The sequence below is a fragment of the Panthera tigris genome, chromosome A3, assembly GCF_018350195.1.
Source record: "Panthera tigris isolate Pti1 chromosome A3, P.tigris_Pti1_mat1.1, whole genome shotgun sequence".
In the NCBI taxonomy this organism is placed as follows: domain Eukaryota; kingdom Metazoa; phylum Chordata; class Mammalia; order Carnivora; family Felidae; genus Panthera; species Panthera tigris.
In genome coordinates this window covers 60373106-60395694 of record NC_056662.1, presented here as the reverse complement: position 1 = coordinate 60395694, position 22589 = coordinate 60373106, and the positions used below count along the sequence as shown (strand labels likewise).

The 22589-nt window shown below is 38.0% G+C and overlaps 1 protein-coding gene across 7 annotated transcripts in view; it reads right to left on the bottom strand.

Annotated features, from left to right (window-relative positions):
- TSGA10 (testis specific 10) overlaps nucleotides 1-22525 on the bottom strand; it is a 155261-nt gene extending 132736 nt beyond the window's left edge. The window contains exons 1-4 of one of the 7 annotated variants that reach the window (XM_042981204.1): nucleotides 22377-22525; nucleotides 15185-15313; nucleotides 11374-11610; nucleotides 4929-5144 (exon numbers count right to left, since the gene is read on the bottom strand). Coding sequence is in view for 2 of the 7 variants with exons in the window: in XM_042981202.1 (XP_042837136.1) it covers nucleotides 4929-5144; nucleotides 15185-15313; nucleotides 22029-22085 (402 nt within the window). In the remaining 5 variants the exon portion in view is untranslated. Of the gene's footprint in view, nucleotides 1-4928; nucleotides 5145-11373; nucleotides 11611-15184; nucleotides 15314-22028; nucleotides 22100-22173; nucleotides 22262-22292 lie in introns of those variants that run through there. The other 6 variants (XM_042981203.1, XM_042981205.1, XM_042981206.1 and 3 more) reach the window with 6 other exon arrangements.
- Nucleotides 22526-22589: the final 64 nt, after the last annotated feature.

The window sequence follows — 22589 nt, the reverse complement described above, 5'->3', positions numbered from 1 at the left end:
CACACATGCTCTCTCTCAAAAAATAAATAAACATTTTTTTAAAAAAAGCAAATCCTCCACTACCAGTCACGTCATGATTACAGCCTGGCCATCATCTTGATTACAATTTTCTGAGAAACCATGAAATAGAACTACCCACCTATGCTATAATTGGATCTATGATATACACATGTTTCTCATCTGAGGACATTAAGGTTGAGGGGTAATTTGTTACATGATAAATAATAAAAGAGTAAATACTCAAAACATTTTAATGTAATAAATGATGGAAGAAGTTATTCTGTTGACCTTTAAAAATATGACTAAAAGTAAACTCTTCCAAGTAAATAAATTTAATACTATACATCTCCATTCTAGATAAACAGATTTAACCTGACTCTACCTCGCTACCGCAAATAGTGCAGGAACATAAACATTCTTTCTCAGCTCAAATTAGAAATTCTCTTGCTTCAATCCTCATCCCACAAATCAGACAAGGATTCTCTCCCCAGTAACTGAATACTGAGACTGCACATCCTCTGATTTAAGGATGATGGCAACATGCATTGGTGTTCACATCCCCAACACTGGTTGTGCATCTTTCTTATCCCCATTCTACCTGTAACATTCACTTATTCAGGTTGATGATTTCATTTCAACACATTTAAACAACCCAAAGGACCTATTTCTACTTTTCTCTCTCTGTATTTACTATCCAATGTCTTTCCTGCATCAGCAATGCTATCTCTACTCTAGCTTTCCAATTCTTAGATATACCAAATGTTCCACATCAATATATGAATATCTATTTCCTAGAAACACTCTTTTCTGAACCAGGCAGAATTTCCATCTGTAGGTTTAATATTTTCAGTTTTAGGTAAATCCTAGCTCTTATTTTAGATGTTTCCCACTCATTAAAATTTCCGGTTTGATAGCAGAGGATCACCCTGACAGAGTACTCACTCTCTAACACAGACACTAACAATCCTTTAAAATTGATGACTTCTAAACCAGGCACTCTCTTAAAGGGAATTTGGCCAACTAGGCCTCCCAGACTGGGAAGCGATGCAGTTAATTTTTAATGTGAAGAAGAAAACAAGGAAGAAAATAAAACATTAATCTAGTGTTCTTTAATTTGGTAATTTTTATTATTAAGACTGAACTTAATTTATCATAAACTGTGATTGAAGGATAACTATTCTTAAAGAAACAATACAAACAAGAGTTTATTGAGAAATGTTTAAAATATTCAAGCTATTTTTAAATGTCCCTCAAATACTTTAGTAGCAACCATTACAAGATTAATTCATAAGTTAAAACGTCATTCTTATCTACTCTCTCAAGTAGTTCTCCTAAGGACCTCTTCCAGGTAACTGTTAAAGAAGACTGTGTCCTTACGTTAAAGTAAGAAACTTCATATGTTTCAATATTCAATTACTCAGATTTTTCATTAATTCAAGCTTACTTACCCTTTACACCATTTTAATAAGCAAAATTACTGCATAAAAAAACAAATACTACCTTAGAGTTTATTCACTGGGCTCTTATATTTCAAATTACTATAATAGATAATACCTATAATAACACTTAGGTTCTCAGCCTGATCATTTAAGTGCTTTATCATATGCTACCAAGAGTAACATATAATGCTTTATTATGTGCTACCAAGAGTACATTAAAAGGATGCTTAAGAAATAACACGGAACAGGGGCACCTGGGTGGCTCAGTCAGTTAAGCATCCAACTCTTGATTTAGGCTCAGGTCATGATCTCCCAGTTCGTGAGATCAAGCCCCAAGTTGGGCTCCATGCTAGGAGTGGAGTCTGCTTAATAATCCCCCCCCTGCCTCAGGGCACCTGGGTGGCTCAGTCGGTTAAGTGTCCAACTTTGGCTCAGGTCATGTTCTCACAGTTTGTAGTTCGAGCCCCGCGTCGAGCTCTGTGCTGACAGCTCAGAGCCTGGAGCCTTCTTCTGATTCTGTGTCTCCCTCTCTCTCTGACCTCCCCTGCTTAGGCTCTGTCTCTCTCCCTCTCTCTCTCTCTCTCAAAAGTAAATACACACTAAGAAAAAAATTTTGAATTAAAAAAAAAAAAAGAAAGAACATGGAACAACAATGAACTTTAGGAAACTACCTTGTTACAAACAATTAGTAATGTGGTGATTAATAAAACCAAGACAATGGAGCACATTCACACCTTTAAAAACTCAATAGGTTGCTTTTGGCTTTCAAATACACTATATCATGCTTATAAGCCATTAGGCAGCAATGATAAATGAAACTGTCTTCATTTTTAGAATTGTGTTTACATTCCTAGTTTCTAAATTTCATTGCAGGGTACTAAACTCAGTCAAGAAATAAAATGTTTGGGAACCCTCTTGCACTGTTGGTGGGAATGCAAACTAGTGCAGCCACTCTGGAAAACAGTGTGGAGGTTCCTCAAAAAATTAAAAATAGACCTACCCTATGACCCAGCAATAGCACTGCTAGGAATTTACCCAAGGGATACAGGAGTGCTGATGCATAGGGGCACTTGTACCCCAATGTTTATAGCAGCATTTTCAACAATAGCCAAATTATGGAAAGAGCCTAAATGTCCATCAACTGATGAATGGATAAAGAAATTGTGGTTTATATACACAATGGAATACTACGTGGCAATAAGAATGAAATATGGCCTTTTGTAGCAACGCGGATGGAACTGGAGAGTGTTATGCTAAGTGAAATAAGTCAGGCAGAGAAAGACAGATACCATATGTTTTCACTCTTATGTGGATCCTGAGAAACTTAACAGAAGTCCATGGGGGAGGGGAAGAAAAAAAAAAAAAAAGAAGTTAGAGAGGGAGGGAGGGAGCCAAAGCATAAGAGACTCTTAAAAACTGAGAACAAACTGAGGGTTGATGGGGGGTGGGAGGGAGGGGAGACTGGGTGATGGGTATTGAGGGCACCTTTTGGGATGAGCACTGGGTGTTGTATGGAAACCAATTTGACAATAAATTTCATATTTAAAAAAAAAAGAAATAAAATGTTTATCAAAATATTATAAAGCTACACTAATTAAAATAATACAGTAGTGGCACAGAAAATAGCAAATGAATCCATGAAATAAAAGAGTCCAGAAACATATCCATGCACATGAAAATTTAATAGCTATTAAAATGCCATTTCAAATCAGTGACTAAAGAAAGGAGTATCCAACCCTACCTCATACCAGAATAAAAATTCCAGAAGGATTAAAACTTTATTTATTTATTTTTTTATTAAAGTTTATTTATTTAGAGAGAGACAGAGAAAGTGGGAGGGGTAGAAAGAGGGTGAGAGGGGAGAATCCCAAGCAGGCTCCACACTGTCAGCCCAGAGCCCAATATGGGACTTGAATTCACTAACTGTGAGATCATGACCTGAGCAGAGACCAAGACTCAGATCCTTAACCGACTGTGCCATTCAGGCACCCCAAAAAACTTTATTTTTTTAATATTTGTTTATTTTTGAGAGAGAGAGAGAGAGAGAGCGCACGAGCGAGCATGCATGAGTAGGTGAGAGGCAGAGAGAGATGGAGACAGAGGATCTGAAGCAGGGTCTACACTGACAGCAGAGAGCCTGATGGTGGGGCTCAAACACAGAACGTGAGAGTTGAAGTCAGACGCTTAACTGAATGAGCCACCCAGGCGCCCTTGGAAGGATTAAAACTTTAAAAAATTATTTAAGAAGTATTAAAAGAAACCATAGAAAACATTCTTGTAGTTCTTGAGGTAAGATCTTCCTAAACAGGGATCAAAACTAGGTGGAGAAGAGAGGATTTTTAGGCTAGACATTACTCTGCATGATACTATAATGGTAGATACATGTCATCCTACATTTGTCCAAACTCTTAGAATGTACAACACCAAGTGTAAACCCGAATGTAAACTATGGACTCTAGGTGATAATGATGAGTCAATGTATGTTCATCAATTTTAACAAGTGTATCACTTTGATTGGTAGTGTTGATAATAGGGAAGGTGTTCATACATAGGGATAGGAGGTATATGGGAAATCTCTGTACCTTCTGCTTAATTATGTTATAAACCCAAAATCGCTCTAAAATACAGTCTATTCAAATTTTTTAAAAGGGGGAGAACTTCCAAAAAATAAAAGAATCAAAACTCAGAAGTCAGTAAAAATTGATGAATTTTATCACACAGACATTTAAAACTTTGACTTAAAAAATGCTTTAAAATGTGAAATAAATCGTGTGTGTGAAAACAGGAAAAAAAAGGATGGAAATATATGCATCATCTATTTGCTGGGAGATCTCTCTACAGAAGAGAGAAGGATTAGGAAGGGAGATCACTGTCCTATATACAGAACGTTCCTGGGGCACCTGGGTGGCTAAATCAGTTGAGCATCTGACTCATGATTTCAGCTCAGATCATGATCTCAGGGTTCATGAGATTAAGCCCTGCATAGGGCTCTGTGCTGACAGTGCAGAGCCTGCTTGGGATTCTCTCTCTCCCTCTCTCTCTGCTCCTCCCCCACTTGTTCTGTCTCTTTCAAAATAAAAATAAACACTAAAAAAAAAAAAAAAAAAGGAACATTCCTATTGCCTGAAGTTTTTACCATGACTACAATTACTTAGGAAATTTTTTGAGCAAGAATTTTTAAAAGAAATAAAGTGTGCAATACAATTTAATCCTTAGAATAGACATTTAAATGTAATGTCAAATCGAAAAAACTTTCAAATGATATAAATGAGAATGTCACTTTTTCCACACTGCATCTAATAATTATATGATGTTTAAAGAGGAATTAAAATCCTGATCAGTAGTTAGATGCTAACTAGAATTATTGCAGTGATTATTGCACAATATGTACAAATAGTGAATCATTTTGTCATATACCTATAACTAATATAATGCTATACATGTCAATTGTAACTCAATAAAAAATCCTATCAATGGTAAATGTAATACCTTTGCTTCTTCAAGTTCTTTGTCAGCGGTATCCACCACAAAATTTTTTTCTTTTTCTAGTTGCTCTGCTAGTTGGTCAATTTTAATCAATTCTTTACAAAGATGCTCATTGTGGCTGGTTAAATCGTCTATTTGACTGCTTACCACCTCCTTACTATCCAAGAGTTTCCTAACATATTCTTCCAAGCCATGATTTGTCTGTTTGAGATCTTCAACCTGTTGTAATGAGAAAGAAAATAATCGTATTAAAATATTTCCTTTGCTTCCAAGGAGAACAACTAGGTGAATGGAATCAGGAAGGGAGGTTTGCTTCCCTGGAAAGAGACTTAGCTATATATATTTTTTTCATTTTCTGAATTTTGTAGCATGTAAATATAATACCTATCTGAAAAAATAAATGAAAATTTAAAGGTTTATAGCTACATCTTACAAGATAATTTATAGTTAATAAAAAACCTAATTACTATTGATTTCTTAACCAAACTATTAGAAGACTGGCCAAATATTTATATCTGTATAAAAGAAACCACACTCTTGAAATTATTTAATTTTAATAACTCATATCATCAATTATATTTCTAATTATTGTTACCAAAATACGTTAACTCTTCAAAAGAGGTTCTTTTGAACATATTAATAACTTACTTGACTAAGCTAAATACCAAATCGGTCAAGTATTTGCTAACTAACGTGGAGGACCACAGCTTTCCTTCCCAGCCCACTATTAAACCAACGGATGAAGAAAATGGCCTTTTCTATCACGAAGGTATCCAAATGCCTTTAAAGGAAGAAATATATATTAGACCCATTGAACATGATTATATATCAGGAACTATGTTAAATCCCATAGATACAAAAATAGGTTAGGTACCTGCCCTCTCGGAATTTGTTTACTTGAAAAAACACAAAAAGAATATGTTAAGTACTATAACAAATATCTATTAAGGATGGCACAAAGATCCTTTTCCATTTCTCTCACTGTGTACTTAAACATTTACTGAGCACCTATTATATTCATGGCACCATGTTGGTACCTATAAAAAATGTAAAAAGACAGAAGGAAAAACAGACTCAGTCTTTGAGGAGCATCAAAAATTGCTAAATCCCTCATCCAGTGGTATCCTTAGTTCTAACTTCCAACCTTGCCCATTTCAAATAACTATAGATGTCACTCTTTTCAAACCATCAGAAGCAACAAAGTTTTCTTTAAAAATACAAACTTGGGGCGCCTGGGTGGCTCAGTCAGTTAAGTGTCTGACCAGCTCAGGTCATGATCTCACAGTCTGTGAGTTCGAGCATCGCGTCGCTCTGTGCTGACAGCTCAGAGCCTGGAGCCTGCTTCAGATTCTGTGTTTCCCTCTCTCTCTGCCCCTCCCTTGCTCATGCTCTGTCTCTCTCTGTCTCAAAAATAAATAAAAACATTAAGAAATTTTTAAAAAAATAAAAATACAAATACAAACTTTATCTATAATTTGTCACTATATATATAAATACCCTAAAGGTCATGAATTGTATTTAGCTAAATATATTACCAAGACATTTATTATACCCAATAAATACATACCAAGAAGCACAATAAATTCAACTCTTCCTTTGGCATTTTGTAAGCCACGCTAACTTGAGAGATTTAGAGGTAAAGAATTTATATACTCCTGAAATCATTGTTGCACTATATGCTAACTAACTTGGATGTAAATTTAAAAACAAATAATTTTAAAAAATAGAAGTAAGGAATTTATCAAATCCAGGAAACAAGAAAAATTTTGAAAAATTAAAAAAAAAAGAAAAACCAAAAACAGAAACTGTATATGCACTTATTTCCTTAGCTGAGTCTTTTATCACAACTGGCCTGAATTTCAGCAATACCTCCTACTTTCTTCTCTTTTGGCGTTTTACCATATACAGCTAAAAATTCCTTGAAAGTGCAAATTGGAGTTAACTCCTGTAACCTTATGGTGCTTTATCACACTAAGAGTAAGATTTAAAAAATGTTGCAATGCCAACCCTACTGACCTCTCCAGTTTAACTTTCCACCAACCCTATGTATCTAAGTTCCAGGATGCTAGACTCATTTTAAAAACTTTACTAAGTTATTGAAGATGTTATATATTATGTCCTACAACCCTCTTTATAAGAATTCTCAAAGAAAACTTGGCTCATGTCTCAATTTCAGGAAAACATGCTTCTCTTGGATACCTGGTTTGTTCTTATCCTCGGGACAGTGAATTATTTAACTAAAATTTCCTTTTTGCCCTGGTCTCAAGGAATTTTTAAAACAATCTGCAACCCATCTCTAGTAACTAGCAGAGAACCTGTGTACAATGATCTCCTGTTTGCTATTCCTGTCTCATGCTTTCACTAAGTTTATTTTCCCCTGTTCTTATTACCTAAGCTATTTTCATTACTTGTATCATTTTTTAAACTATAGGATGTGGGGGGTGCCTGGGTGGCTCAGTTGGTTAAGCGTCTGACTCTTGATTTCAGCTCAGGTCATTATCACACAGTTTGTGGGTTCAGGCCCCTAGTCAGGCTTTGCACTATCAGTGAGGAGCCTGCTTGGGATTCTCTGTCTTCCCCTCCCCTCCCCTCTCTCTCTCAAAATAAAACTAAAAAAAAAAAACAAAACAAAACAAAAAAAAAAAACCCATAGGATGTGGGATAAACAAACAGATAAACTTCAATTTATCTATTTATATATATTTTTGTCTTTGTTCATGGCTTCTACAGTGTCATATTTCTGAGCAATAAGAGCACACTAAAAATGTTTGCTAACCTTCCACTATCCCAGGTTAAATGCTTCTCCTTCTGTGATCCATAAAGCCTCTTACACAGTTTAATCTTAGTATTTTATAATGCATATTATGTGTTTACCTCCCTGTCCCACTAAATTCTAAGCAACTTTAAAGTGATAGTCTCTATTCTAGGGAAGCCTGGGTGGCTCAGTCAGTTAAAGTGTCTGATTTTGGCTCAAGTCACGATCTCGTGGTTTGTGGTTCGAGCCTCGAGTCAGGCTCTGTGCTGACAGCTCAGAGCCTGGAGCTTGCCTCAGCTTCTGTGTCTCCCTCTTTGCCCCTTCCCCCCTCCTTAAATAAACATTAAAAAACAATTTTAAGTGATTGTCTCCAACTTCTGTATCAACACACCTCTCATTTATCATTTATTATATATCTAGCATATAATGCTCAAATTATCTTTAAATAAAAACAAATACATTATAAATAAACACTCATTCCTCTCACCTTTAACATCAAGCCCTACTTTCACTCAATTCTAAGACACAAGTACTTTAGAAGAGATAGTTTCAAGTAGGAGAAAGGATGTAGGCTTTGCAATTAGGCAGACAGGTTCAAATCCTGTTGTAGTTCTTTACCAGTTACTTAACCCTGGGCAATTTACCGTATTTTCTTGATCCTAAGAGATACATCTGACTTCAGAAAAAATAAATGGAAGCCTCTTAACTTTCATCTGCTAAACGGAGAGAATACCTACAATTTGTAGGGTATAGTCAGGTACAAAAGTTCAAGTAAAATTTCTGGTTGATAACAGGTAATCAAAAAATAACTTAAAAAAAACTTTTGGGGGGCACCTGGGTGGCTCAGTCAGTTACGTGTCCGACTTTAGCTCAGGTCATGGTCTCACAGCTCATGGGCTTGAGCCCTGCATCTGGCTCTGGGCTAATAGCTCAGAGCCTGGAGCCTGCTTCAGATTGTGTGTGTGTGTGTCTCTCTCTCTCTCTCTCTCTCTCTCTGCCCCTCCCCCACTCATGCTGTCTCTCTCTCTCTCTCTCTCAAAAGTAAATAAACATTAAAAAAAATTTTTTAACTATTTATTTTGAAATAAGTAAAGATTCACAGGAAGTTGTAAAGAGTACAGAGAGGTCTCCTATACCCTTGACCCACTTTCCCCAATAGTTACATCTTAAACAATTATAGCACAATATCACACTCAGAGATTTGACATTGATATGATATGTGCATATTGTTTTCTATTCCATTTTATCCCATGTATAGACTGCTGTAGTCAGCATCTCAATAAGATACAGAATTATTCCATCACCACAGATTGCCCTACTGACACCCCTTTACAGTCACATCCACTACCCTGCCCATCCTTAACTCTTAGCAACCACTAATCTCTATAATTCTCTTTTCAGGAATGTTATATAAATAAAATCATGTGATAAAGATCATAGTATGTGATCTCTCGTCATTAGCTTTTTCACACAACACAATGTCGTTGAGATCTATCCAAGTTATATGGACCAATAGTTCAATCTTTTTTGTTGCTGAGTAATATTTCATGGTATAGATTACCACAGTTTGCTTAGTCACTTACCTATTAAGGGAAATTGTAATTGTTTCCAGTCTTTGACAAACAATGCTGCTATGAACCGTCATATACAAGTTTTTGAGTGGACATAAGTTTTCATGTCTGTGGAATACCCAGAACTATCTGGTTTCTCCTCATCCTTGCCAGCATTGGGTATTGTCACTATTTTTAACTGTTCTTATAGGTGTGCATTGTTATTTTATCTTGGACTTAATTTGCATTTCCCTGATGTTTGGAAAGGTTGAACATTTTCATGTGCTCAACATATATCCTTCTGTGAAATACCTCTTCATGTCTTTTGCTCATTTTCTAATTGAATTGTTGCTTTTTACTGCTGAGTTTTAAGAATTCTTCATGTACCCTACATATGATTCTTCTGGCAGAAATATGGTTTGTAGGGGCACCTGGATGGCTCAGTCGGTTAAGCGTCCGACTTCGGCTCAGGTCATGATCTCGCGGTTTGTGGGTTTGAGCCCTGCACCAGGCTCTGTGCTGACAGCTCAGAGCCTGAAGCCTGCTTCAGATTCTGCGTCTCTCTCTCTCTCTCTCTCTCTGCCCCTCCCCTACTTGTGCTGTCTCTCGCTCTCTCAAAAATAAACATTAAAAAAAATTTTTTTAAAAAGAAGTATGGGTTATCGTTTTTTTTCATCCTGTTAACAGGGTCTTTCACAAAGTAAAGTATTTAAATTTTGGTGAAGTCTGAGTATCAATTTTTCTTTTATGAATCACGCTTTTGGTGTCACACTAAGAACTCTTCACCAAGCCCAAAGCCCTGAAGGTTTTCTGTTACTATAAAAGTTTCATAGTTTTGTGTTTTACATTTAAATCTATGATCCATTTTGAATTAATTTTTACATATGGTGTGAAGTTTAGGCTTAGGTTCATTTTCTTCCCTAAAAGATATCCAATTGTTCCAGCATCTTTTATTGAAAAGATTATCTTTCTTCCATCAAACTGCACTTGCACTTCTGTCAAAAACCTTTTGGCTGTACTTGCATAAGGCTATTTCTGGATTCACTATTCTGTATCATTGATCTGTGTCTATCCCCCCCACCATACAGTCTTAATTACTGTAGATCTATACAAAGTTTTGAAACCAAAAGAGAATGACTCTTTCCACTTTATTATTCTTTTTCAAAGCTGTTTTTGCTGGGGTTTTGATGGGAATTGCACTAAACCCGTATATCAATTTGGAGAAAACTGACATTTTTATTATGTTTAGGCTTCCAATCCATGAACATGATCAGTCTCTGGATCCAAAGCAGGCTCTGTGGTGACAGCAGCAAGCCCGATGCAGGGCTCGAACTCACGAACCGTGAGATCATGACCTAAGCCAAAGTCAGACGTTCAACCAACAGAGTCACCCAGGTGCCCCTCATGTGCTTTCTTGCCATTTGTAGGTCTTTGGAAAAATGTCTATTCAAAAATGACTATTCAGGTCCTTTGCTCACTTTTGAATTTTTTTTTTTTATTGTTGTAGAGTTCTTTGTATATTCTCAATTATTAATCCGTATCAAATGCATGATTTAGATATAACTTCTATGCATTTTTTAATAGACTTTATTTTTTTCTTTAGAGCAGTTTTAGGTTTACAGAAAAACTGATGAGGAAGTACAGAGTTCCCATATACCCCTTCTCCCCACTCCACACACAGTTTCCCACCTTATTTAAATCTTGTATTTGTACAGTACATTTGTTACAATTAATGACAACATTGACACATTTAATTAAAGTCAGAGTTTATATTAGGATTTACTCTCTGGGTTGTAGATTCTATGGGTTTTGACAAATGCATAATAACATGTACCTACCATTACTATATCATATAGAATAGTTTCACTACTTGAAAAATACATGTCCTCCATTTACCCCTCCGACTCTCCTTTCCACCAAATCCCCGGCAACCAGTGATCTTTCTAATGTCTCTATGTTTTGTCTTTTTCAGGTCATATAGTTGGAATCATAAAAGTATGTAACCTTTTCAGTTGGCTTTCTTCACCTAACAATTTGCTTTCAAGGTTCCTTCATGGCTTTTTGTGGCTTGATAGCTCATTTCTTTTTATCAACGACTAATATTCCATTGTACAGATATACCACAATTTGCTTATCTATTCACCTTTTGAAGAATATCTTGGTTGATTCCAAAATTTCCACTTGGTTCTTCTTTATATCCTTTATTTCTTAGATGAGATTTTCTATTTTTTATTTATTTCAAACATGCTCAGAATTCCTGTTGGAGCATTTATATGACAACTGATTTAATATCTGTGTGAGATAATTGTAGTATCTAATTCATCTTTGTGTTGGCATCTCTTGGTTGTCTTTTCTCACTGAGGTTGAGATATTCCTGATTCTTGAGATAAAAGGTAATTTTTTTTAACATTTTTAAAATTTATTTATTTATTTTGAGAGAGAGAGAGAGCACAAGTGAGGTAGGGGCAAAGACAGAGGGGGAGAGAGACAGAGAATTCCAAGCAGTTTCTGCACTGTCAGCAAAGAGCCCCATGTGAGGCTTGAACTCACAAACTGTGAGGTCATGATGTGAACCGAAATCAAGAGTCAGATGCTTACCCAACTGAGCCACCCAGGCACTCCAAGAAGTGATTTTTTTCATTGAGATCTGCTCTTGTGTTATGGTAGGCTTCCTGTCACACTTCCTGGTATTTTAGTTCTAGCTAAAAAGGTGGGACACTATCTTCTTACTGCTAGGTTTAGGTGAAGTCCAATTTCTCTACTAGGCCTCTCTTGACACCTGGAGAGGGCACTCTCCTTGTTACTCTAGGCAGGGATGGGAGTTCAGGGTCCCCACCAGGCAGGCCCCTGCTGATACCACCACAGTGAGGAAGAACAGAGGCAACTTGTTACTGTTCCCATGTGTCCTCCACCACCACTGCGGGTGAGTGAACTGGTTAATGCTAAGAGGTGGCAAAAGTCCTGACTCTGCATTACGTCTCCTCTGACACCACCTTAGCAAAAAGGGGACACTTCTTACTCTGAGTGAGGGTGGGTATCTAGGTGCCCCACACGGTCTTTGCTGACTTTATGGGGTTGGAGGATGCACTTACTGCCTGGTGGGCACTAAAGTCTTGGCTCCCCAGCCAGCATTCCTCTTTGATAGCACGCTGGTGCGATGGAGGGTTGGGGACTGGGGCATGAGGCATGGCCAGGACTCCTTGTTACAGCATGGCAAAAGTGGAAGTCTAGGCTCTTAACTCAACCTTTGCTGGCAGGAGTGGGGCTATAGAGTGTTTTTCGTGGTATTTGAGTGGGCAGGTATTGCCTAAGAGTAGTCTGCATTAGAAACAAACCTATAAATACAAAGAACAAAATGGTGGGGGAGGGAATGGAAAAATGAGTGAAGGGGAGTGGGGGATATATAGGTTTCCAGTTATGGAATGAATAAGTCATGGGGATAGTCAATGGTATTGTAACAGCATCGTATGGCAATAGATGGCAACTACTCTTGGGGTGAGGATAGCATAATATATAGAGCTGTCAAATCACTACACTGTACACCTGAAACTAATTTAACACTGGATGTCAACTGTACTTCAATAGAAAAATTAAAAAATAATTAAAAGAGAGAAAAAAAGCAACTTCACCAGGGAAAAACCCAGAAGATATCGCTTTAATCGAAAGATCCAAATAAAGATCATTAGTAATAGAACAAATTGAAATTGTGTGCTACTTGATGGGATGCAATGAAAAGAACCCACCATCACTTCTGTACTATTCCTGTCTGTATTCATGTTGTACCTTAAGCCAACATTTATTATGTCACAGTTTCCAGGGGTGAGGGATCTGGGAGTGGCTTAATTTGCTAATTCTGGTTTAAGGTCTCTCACAAGGTCAGAAGAGTCAGCCAGGGTGACAGTCACCATGGCAAGGTTTAACTGGGACTGGAGAATCCACTCCCAAGCTCACCCAACACAGTTTGCAGGCCTGTTTCTCACTGGTTACTGGCTAGATGATTCAGTACCTTGCCATGCTGGCCTGTTCACAGGGCTACTCACATCGTGGATGTTTGCTTCCTTCAGAGCAAATGATCCAAGAGATCACTCTATAACTTAATCACTTCTGCTCTATGCTCTTGGTCACAAAGATCAATTATGGTACAATGTGTGAAAAGACCGCATAAGAATGGGAGTAACATGAGGTGGGGCCAATTTGAAGGCTACCACACAGCCAAAGGTTCATTAACATAATCATGACAAACCCAAATCAATGGCCATTCTACAAAATAATTCACCTGTGTTAATTTTTTTTTTTTCTTAACATATATGTATTTTTGAGAGACAGAGCACAAGTAGGGGAAGTGCAGAGAGAGAGAGAGAGAGACAGACTGACAGACAGACACAGAATCCAAAGCAGGCTCCAGGCTCCAAGCTGTCAGCACAGAGCCTGACACGGGACTCGAACTCACAAACCGCGAGATCATGACCTGAGCTGAAGTCAGACGCTCAACCGACTGAGCCACCCAGGCGTCCCTCACCTGTGTTCTTTAAAGTGTCATAGTCATGAACATCAAGGAAGAATGGGGAACTGTTCCAGAATGAAGGAGATAAATGGACATGATAATTAAATGCAATGTGCAATGCTGGACTAGATCTTTTTGTAACTGAGGACATTATGGAACAATTGGCAAAAACTAAGCCAGAGGCTTAGCTGGCAGCTATATATTGAAATTCATTTCCTGATTTTACTAGATTGTACTGTGATCTTGTAGGAAAGTGTTCTTATTTATAGGAAATACCCACTCATATTTTAGAGAGATCAGGACAGCAGGTCTGCAACTTACTCTCAAATGGTTTGAGGGATGATAGTCTTTGTTCTGTACTTGTGACTTTTATATAAGTTTGATATTGCTTCCAAATTAAAAAAATACATAAATTATAAAAACCTAGGACAGAGGGGCACTGGTTGGCTCAGTAGGTCAAGCATCTGACTTCAGCTCAAGTCATGATCTCAAGGTCATGGAATCAAGCCCCACATCAGGCTCTGCAGGACAGTGTGGAGCCTGCTTGGGATATTCTCTCTCTCTCTCGCTCTCTCCCTCTCTCTCTGTCCCTGCCCAGCTCACACTCTCTCTCTCCCTCAAAATAACTAAATAAATTTGGGGGGAAAAAAAAAAAACCTAGGACAAAGGAAAAAAAACCATATTGCGAGGCTGCTGCCTTCCTAGTTCTTTTGTCTGGAAGAATGGCTCTTCTGAAACTGTTTTTGTCTGCATCCATTGCTATTTCTAGATGCCAGTTTTTCCAGCACTTTGAGATATATGGAGCAAAAGAAAAACCCAGGAATTCACCAATGTGTCACTTAATGTGTGCTGAGGTCCCTAGCCAGTCTTCCTCCTCCTTCCCACCTTTCAGGATGTCCTTATATTTGTTTTATAACAAAACGCTCAGCATTTTTAGCTGTACTTGGTGGGAGAAATAGGGCAAAGTAAGTCTACTCCATTTTCCTAAAAGAGGAAGTTTCTTTTAATAGCCTTCATTAGTAGCCATACGGCACATCACGCACCAGGTGAACAGACAATACAGAGAACTGGGTTCAAATCCTAGCTAACTTGGAAACTCAAATCCTACTTAGCTCTGTCACTCATTACTCAAATATCTTAATTCTCTAATCTCTTGGAACTTCAGCTTCCATGTCTTTAAAATGGAAATAACATCACTATTTCACAAGGTTGGAAATGATTAAGTAACATTATGTACTTAAAAGTACTGGATACAACACTTGCCACATAGTTTGCACTCATTATATGTATCTGAATCTGCATGTATCAAAATGGTTAAGATAGAAACGGAATGATTTTAGACTCAGAAGATGTCAATGAACACTGAATTAGTATTTATTCTCCATCTTCTTGTTTTAAAATAGGCCTCCATCCCAAATTAATTCAGGGAAATACAGAAATTAAATATAACCTGTAATTTCAGTGCAGAGATGAATTGGTCTTGATTTCTCACTTCTTGCTCTAGCTGGAGAGTATTCTGGTATTTTTCAGGTTCAGAAAATGGAGCCCCTAGACCAAAATCATGTTCTTTGGTGGTAACCTAGTGGGAAAAAATGAGAATGATGCAGAGATTTTTTTAGTTTAAAACAGTTTTGTGATTTCTTACAACAATTAATGATTTTTGGAAATTAACAATATTTTTAGATACATTTTCAATTGTTTTTAACCTTGTCCCACCAGCTAAGAGGATTTTCATCAAGCTTTACTTTCTTAAAATTTCATGTTATAAACTTTTTGTGTTTTCCAAATATAAAACTACAATATTACACATGCTTTTCAAAAAAGACATACCCCATCCTATCCATTTGGTAATCATTGTTCTAAGGAAATACAGGTCAGCAACAAATTATGTAGTCTACCTTTAGGCCTGTGTTGTCCAATATAATAGCTACTAGCTACATATTCGTTGCTGCTTTTGTATATTAATAAAAAGCTTTGCTACACATATCACAAAGAGCTAACTTCCCTAATACAGAAATGATTCTTATAAATAAAAACAGAAAATAGTCTAAAAGTTGATGAAGAATATGGATATTTCACAGTAATGGCTCTTAAATAGGTTAAAAGATACTCAATCTCACCATTTAGAAGGATACAAATTAAAACAACACTGAGATACCATTTTTTAATCTCATATTGGCAAAGATCAAAAAGTTGGATATATAATGTAACTTTTTTTTTAATGTTTGTTTATTTTTGAGAGAGAGAGACAGAGACAGGGCTGAGCCGGGGAAGGACAGAAAGAGAGGGAGACAGAGAATCTGAAGCAGACTCCAGGCTCTGAGCTGTCAGCATAGAGCCCAACGCAGGGCTCAAACCCACGAACCATGAGATCATGCCCTGAGCCGCAATCGATGCCCAACTGACTGAGCCACCCAGGCGCCCCTATAATTTAACATTTTTATACATCACTGGTGGTGGGTTAAATTGACACAATATTTCTCGAGAACAATTATGTAAAATCTAGCAACACTATAAATGCATGTAGCTTCTGCACAGATAATTCTACTTCTAGGAATTTTTCCTACATATATATTTGCCCAAGTGCAAAATAACGTGTTAAAATATTTTTCACTTTAGTATACTGTACATACTACTCCACACTGTGTTTTTTTGTTTGTTTGTTTGTTTTTAAGAGAGAGATAACATGTATGCGCCAGCAGAGGAGAGGAGCAGGGGGAGAGAGAGAATCCCAAGCAGACTCCACACTCAGCTTGGAGCCTGACAAGGGGCTTGATCCCATGAACCTGGGATCATGACCTGATCTGAATCAAGAGTTGGAAGCTCAACCTACTGAGCCACCCATGTACCATCACAATGTGATTTTTTTACAGGAGAATGTATCTCAGAAACTGTGTAATTTAGGAAAGTAATTTTTTCTTTCCCTGAACCAAAGCTAACATTATGTTAAGGAAGAAAGAATTTGCCACAAGCATCCTAGATCTCTCCCGGCCACACAGATGCTATTGTCCAAAATCTAGTGTTTGGGAAAATGCAGGATCAGGATCCCCCCAGTCCCTGACCTTGTGTTACACCCTGTGCAATCCAGCACTTAGCAGTCTGACAGGCTTATTTTCCTTTTTTCCTTTCCCTAAACTAGACATAAATCTACTTTTCTGTTCTTCATTCCAACAGTTACTGCCTCACCTGGAATTTCAGCATTAGACTCACAGAGTATTTCTTTTTTTTTTTTTGGAGGGGAGAGGGGGGGCAGAGAGAGAGAGAGACAGACAGAGAGAGACAGAGAGAGAGAGAATCTTAAGCAGGCTCCATGCCCACCATGGAGCCCGATATAGGGCTCAATCTCACAACTCCAAGACCATGACACTGCTGAAATCAAGAGTCGGATGCTTAACCAACTGAGCCACCAAGACATCCCTCACAGACTAATTCTAATTTATAAATCATTTAAGATTTTATAGATTAAGCCAAAATCCCAAGTACCATTGCTTACATAGTTTCTGTTGAAAAATGTATTCCTAGTTATAAACATTTGACTTAGAATAACAGATTCAGACTATTCACTATAATTAACAGTACTTTTCAAATCTTCTGAACATCTAAATCATTTAGGAATTTTCTTATCCATGGTAGGCTTGAAATACTGCATTTCTAAAAATGCTGCTCAGTAATTCCTTATTTGGTTAGTACAGAGACTACACTTTGAATAGCAAGGATCTCTTCAAATGAAGTGGAAACCTGCCACGCGTTCACAGTTCTTCATAATGTGGTTGCCTCCCACTTCTCCAAACTTATCTTCTAATTGATACCTCCAAAAATCCCTTTATGAAAAACAAACTATTCTACATTCTTTACACATAGGTTCATATTATCATTATAGAAACATACTATCTTTTCTCCATTTAACGAAAGACACTTCTGAGGCACAGCTTGAATTCCATATTTTCTAGTAGGTGTTCTCAGTATTCTCCATCAGATAGTGATTACTTTTTTTTTTTTTTTAATGTTTACTTATTTTTAAGAGAGAGACAGAGCGTGAGTTGGGGAGGGGCAGAGAGAGAGAAAGGGAGACACAGAATCTGAAGCAGGCTGCAGGCTCCAAGCTGTCAGCACAGAACCCAAGGCAGGACTCGAACCCATGAACCATGAGATCATGACCTGAGGCAAAGTCAGACGCTTAACCGACTAGCCACTCAGGCACCACAGTGATTACTTCTTTATTGAGACTTCTGTATGTATTGGTTATACAATAATCTGTGTAGCTATTTATTTTTCTGGATATGTCTTCCTCACACAATTACTAGAATCTTACAAACAAGCAGTGTCCTAGAGTTCTCTGTAGTCCTACCAACCTGCACAGAATTCTTTGCATAACAGGAAAGTGCCAATAAAAATTTGTATAGGTCGATAAGGAAGCAGTGTACAAAAGCAGATAAAATTGAACTTTCTTTCTTCTCTTTGGTAAACTAAATAGTCAGGTAGGGATTCTATAAAATTACCTATCAGGTTAGACTAGAAATTAAAAGTAGCAAGAGGCCAAAAGTCTACCTGACAATTGTGGGCAATCATATTAGAGTTGCTACGTTCTCTGCACTATCTTTGGAGGCAGTGAAAAGGGAGAGAAATCAGTGTATCTGAAATGCCCATGCCTGGCCTGCCAGTTTCCCCACCTCAGACCACTGAATATCCTCCACACTCCCATAATCTCTATCTAAATGGAACTTGTGTTCCTGTACAGATCTTAAAGAATACAAGTGAAAGTACTTTGGAAGCAGCAAATTGTTACGATAAACACTCAAGCTAAAATCACAACCATTCTCAATGAGGAAGCATCACAGCATAGTGGTTAGGAGCTTGTTCTTTAGCATCAGACTGCTTATGTTCATTATGCTAGTTGTGCTGTTTCTTAGCTGCCTATGAGCAAGTTAGATCTCTGGCCATGGCTTCCCCATCTCTGAAACAGGAATGATAATAATACTTGCGTGATAGAGGTGTGAAGACTAAATGAGTTCGATAAAGCATTTTAGAACACTGCCTGGCAAAAAGAAGTGCTATATATATTATCGGCCATCAAGTCCTACTAGTCTTTTCACTAAAACCTCTCTCAAATACATTTTTTTCCTAACCCTACTGTCACCGTTTCTATTTATATTTTAAGATTTTAACAACCACATTTATTCACTTACAAAACAAATTTATAAATAGCTAGAATAAGAACGAACCAACATTAGATTCTGGGGATAGGAAGATGGAAAACAAAAACCTACAATTTTTAGATGGATCTAGGGAAGTCCAGAAAAAATAAATCAGAAATTATAGTCAGTATTAACACCATATCAGTGGAATGTAATGTATGCCAAGGGAATATAGAGAAAAAGAGTACAAAAAAGTACTTTTGACTTCAACTTCCCCCAAAAAGACTTAGAATATATTTTCCATGTTCCCCCAAAACTATGAGCAAAAGTTAGAAGACCACAGTTGTTGAAGGGTTGTTACAAAAGAGAAGAATTTGTTTCTTAATTCTCCTTGTATCAAGGACTCCCTTCAGAATTAAACAAAAGCCCTGAGTCCTCTCCTCAGGAAAATAAAAACGCATACAAAATTTTACAAGCAACTTCAGGGGGTTCAAGAACTCCCTAAAGCTTTTACACTCTAGCTTAAGAAGTCCTACGGCATAAACACAGTGAAGATACCTAAAACATGGTTAATGTTAACTAATGAAGGAAGACCACTGACCCAATAAAAGTAAACCCAAAGAGGGGCACCTGGGTGGCTCAGTCAGTTGACCATCTGAGTTCAGCTCAGGTCACGATCTCATGGTTTGTGGGTTCAGGCCACGTGTTGGGCTCTGTGCTGACAGCTCAGAGCCTGGAGCCTGCTTCAGATTCTGTGTCTCTCTCTCTCTCTCTGCCTCTCCCCCTCTCAAGCTCTCTCTTTCAAAGAATAAACATTAAAAAAAAAAAAAAAAGTAAACCCAAAGAAATGGTCTGTGCACTGTCATTTGAGACAAGAAAGAGAAAAGCAAGGTCAGGTGAAGATTTAGGTAAGAACAGATAGAAATGTGCAAAAGGTCCTGCCTGGAAGAATTTTCATTTTTCATGAAATAGGAGGTAAGATCATGTGCCAAAAAATATCATCAGTCTTGAGCAAAAGATCATGCATATACTACAAGCTCAACAAATCTACGCAATATTTTGGTAGAAAAATTAAAAATACTGGAGTACTTTATATGGGATTCTGAAATCTGTTTCCACAAAAGTTCAACTTGTTTTCTTTTTATAAAGTTGTCTCCAAAAGTTTACATTAACATTTTGAAGTAGGAAGGAATAGCCTCACTAACAGAAGGATGAAGAAAACCACAGTTTTATGAATACTTTTGAGATAGATTTTGATTATAAAAATGAATGAATAAATGTTTTGGGAATTCACTTCAAACAAAACAGTAAAGCCACAATGTTTAACCTTTCTTAGGAAAAAGAAATAATCTCTCTAGTCATTGCATCCAAACCCAAGCTGACTTTTCTTCTATCCAGACTATACTGTAAAGAAATAACTTGTCTTTTTAAAGGAGCATAAAACAATGGCCTTAGAAGTATCATTTCTCAAGACCTCTAAGAAACATAAGAAGTTAAAGAGTTGTTTTTAAGAGGCTTTTCTGAACTAAAAAATATTAATAACAGACTGATGTTAATCACATTCATTAAGACAAAACTACCTTACTAATCAGCTCACTTTAAAAGATTATCATGAGGGACATGTATAGGAAAAGTCCACAGCAGTGTTGCTCATAGTTACCAAAAACTGTAAAAACCCTAATACTAGAGTAAATAAATTGTGGTATAGTCTTAAAATGGAGCACTGAACAACAAACTATACGTAACATGGATAAATCTAAAAAACATAACATTGACTAAAGAAGCAAACTACAAAGGAATACTTACTACAATTCCATTTATATAAAATTCAAAAACAAGCCAAACTAGAATGTCTGTTCATACACAAAGATGGAGAAACTATAAGGAAACGCAAGAAAGAGATTATCATATAAGTCAGGATAGTGGCTACATCTGGGGAGAAAAGGGGATATGTGATGGAAAAAGAATGGATAATACTTCTCTAATTGCCTCTGTATATGGAATACTCTAAAAGCAAATTACCCAAAACTGATCTAAGCAACTGAAAAGAATACAGCAAAGGAGCCAACAGAATCTCTACATCTGACTATATGCTGGACAATAAGCAGTGATTTTTTTTTCAGACAGTAAACAAAATAAGATATATTTTGGAAGCTGCCATTAAATAATGCCAAAGTTTATTGTTTACAATAAATATTTCATTAATATATGTTCCTAGTTATTTCTCACTAATTAAAATTGAATGGTTTAAGTTCATTGAGCAATTAAACTACAAACAACCAGTTTTATCCTGGAAGCAGATTTGAATAATGTGACACTTTCCACTTACGTTTATAACTAACCTATTTTCTTCTAGTTATAAACTATTTTTCTACTTATCTCCTTCCATGTTTAAAAAACAAAACAAACAAACAAAAACAGTGTTCTTTAAATGCCGAAAACCAGAAAAGAAATTTTAAAACAACGAATATTTTGCGATATAAGGGTCTGGAGTGGAAGAAGGAAAACACTGGGACTCTGTCACTATGCAAATCTTTCTTAAAGCCATGATGCTTGACTTTATTTAAAGAAAAAAAACATATTCCTATACGTATTTAGGTATCAGGTCCACAGATGCCACAGTTACTCAGCTTGTCTCAAATATTTTTTCAAACAAAACCCAATTCACTCTGACTTTCCTGCGTATAATTTCCAGTGAAATTATTGGAGATTTCCATGCAAATACCTACGTAATCTCGGCCCTTCACCTCCCAAAATCTATAAGGAGGCTTAAAAATGAGACACCGGGAGTCAGGAAGAGCAGATTGAACTCCCGAATCTCTGACTTTCAAATTCCTCAGCTCCACTCCAAGCGTTTCTAAACAGAACAGTCCCCACAACTACCAAGTGGAGAGCTGTGGCAGGAAGCGAAGCGGTCACCATAGGAACTCGGCTCAACGCTAAGAGCCCAAGAAACGACAACAGGGGAAAAGTTTGCTCCTGGAGGACTTCCTTGGACCGCGACTCTGCTCTCCACCGTTCCTCACAGCGGGTCAAGCAGTGAATACCCACCTCGGAGATCACCCATAGCCCCTAATTCCCGTCACATCCGACCTGTTGCAGGGCCTTTCGGCCCAGGAGCTGCTTTATCCCGACCCGGCGCATCCCTGCTGCTCCCACCTGGAGCTCCGAGTCCCTCCCTGGGCTTCTCGGCCCAGCTTCCTCGCTGGAGCTCATGCTGACGACTGGCGGGCCTTTGCCTGCCCCAGAGATCCAGGTCCCTCCCCGTCTCCATCCTCCGCCCCTTTCCCCTCCCCTCCCACACCTAAATCGACGTGGCCCCGCCCCGGTGGGGGGGAGATGAAGGCGGGACCCTGAGGGAAGGAGGCGGAGGCGGTTAGCGACGGTCGGAGCCGCCGTCGGCCCCGCCCTCACGCTCTGTACCTGAGGGGGGCTCGTCCTCCACCTCCCCGGCGCCTTCGCTCGGCTTCCTTTCCGCGTGCCCCTATTTCCCGTGCGCACGCGTACCTGGCTCGACCCTCCCTCTCGCGGGAACTACAAGCCGTGCGTGCGCACCCACGCACGTAGCGACGCGTACGTCCACCTGTCCGCCTTTCAGGCCGCGTAGCAGAGGCCTCTTCCTGGTCCATCCGCGCCGCGCAGGCGTGCGGCCACGCAGATCGTAGTCGTACCACCCGAGCGTCCCGTCTCCTAGTAACCAGCCGCAGCCCCCTTTTCCAC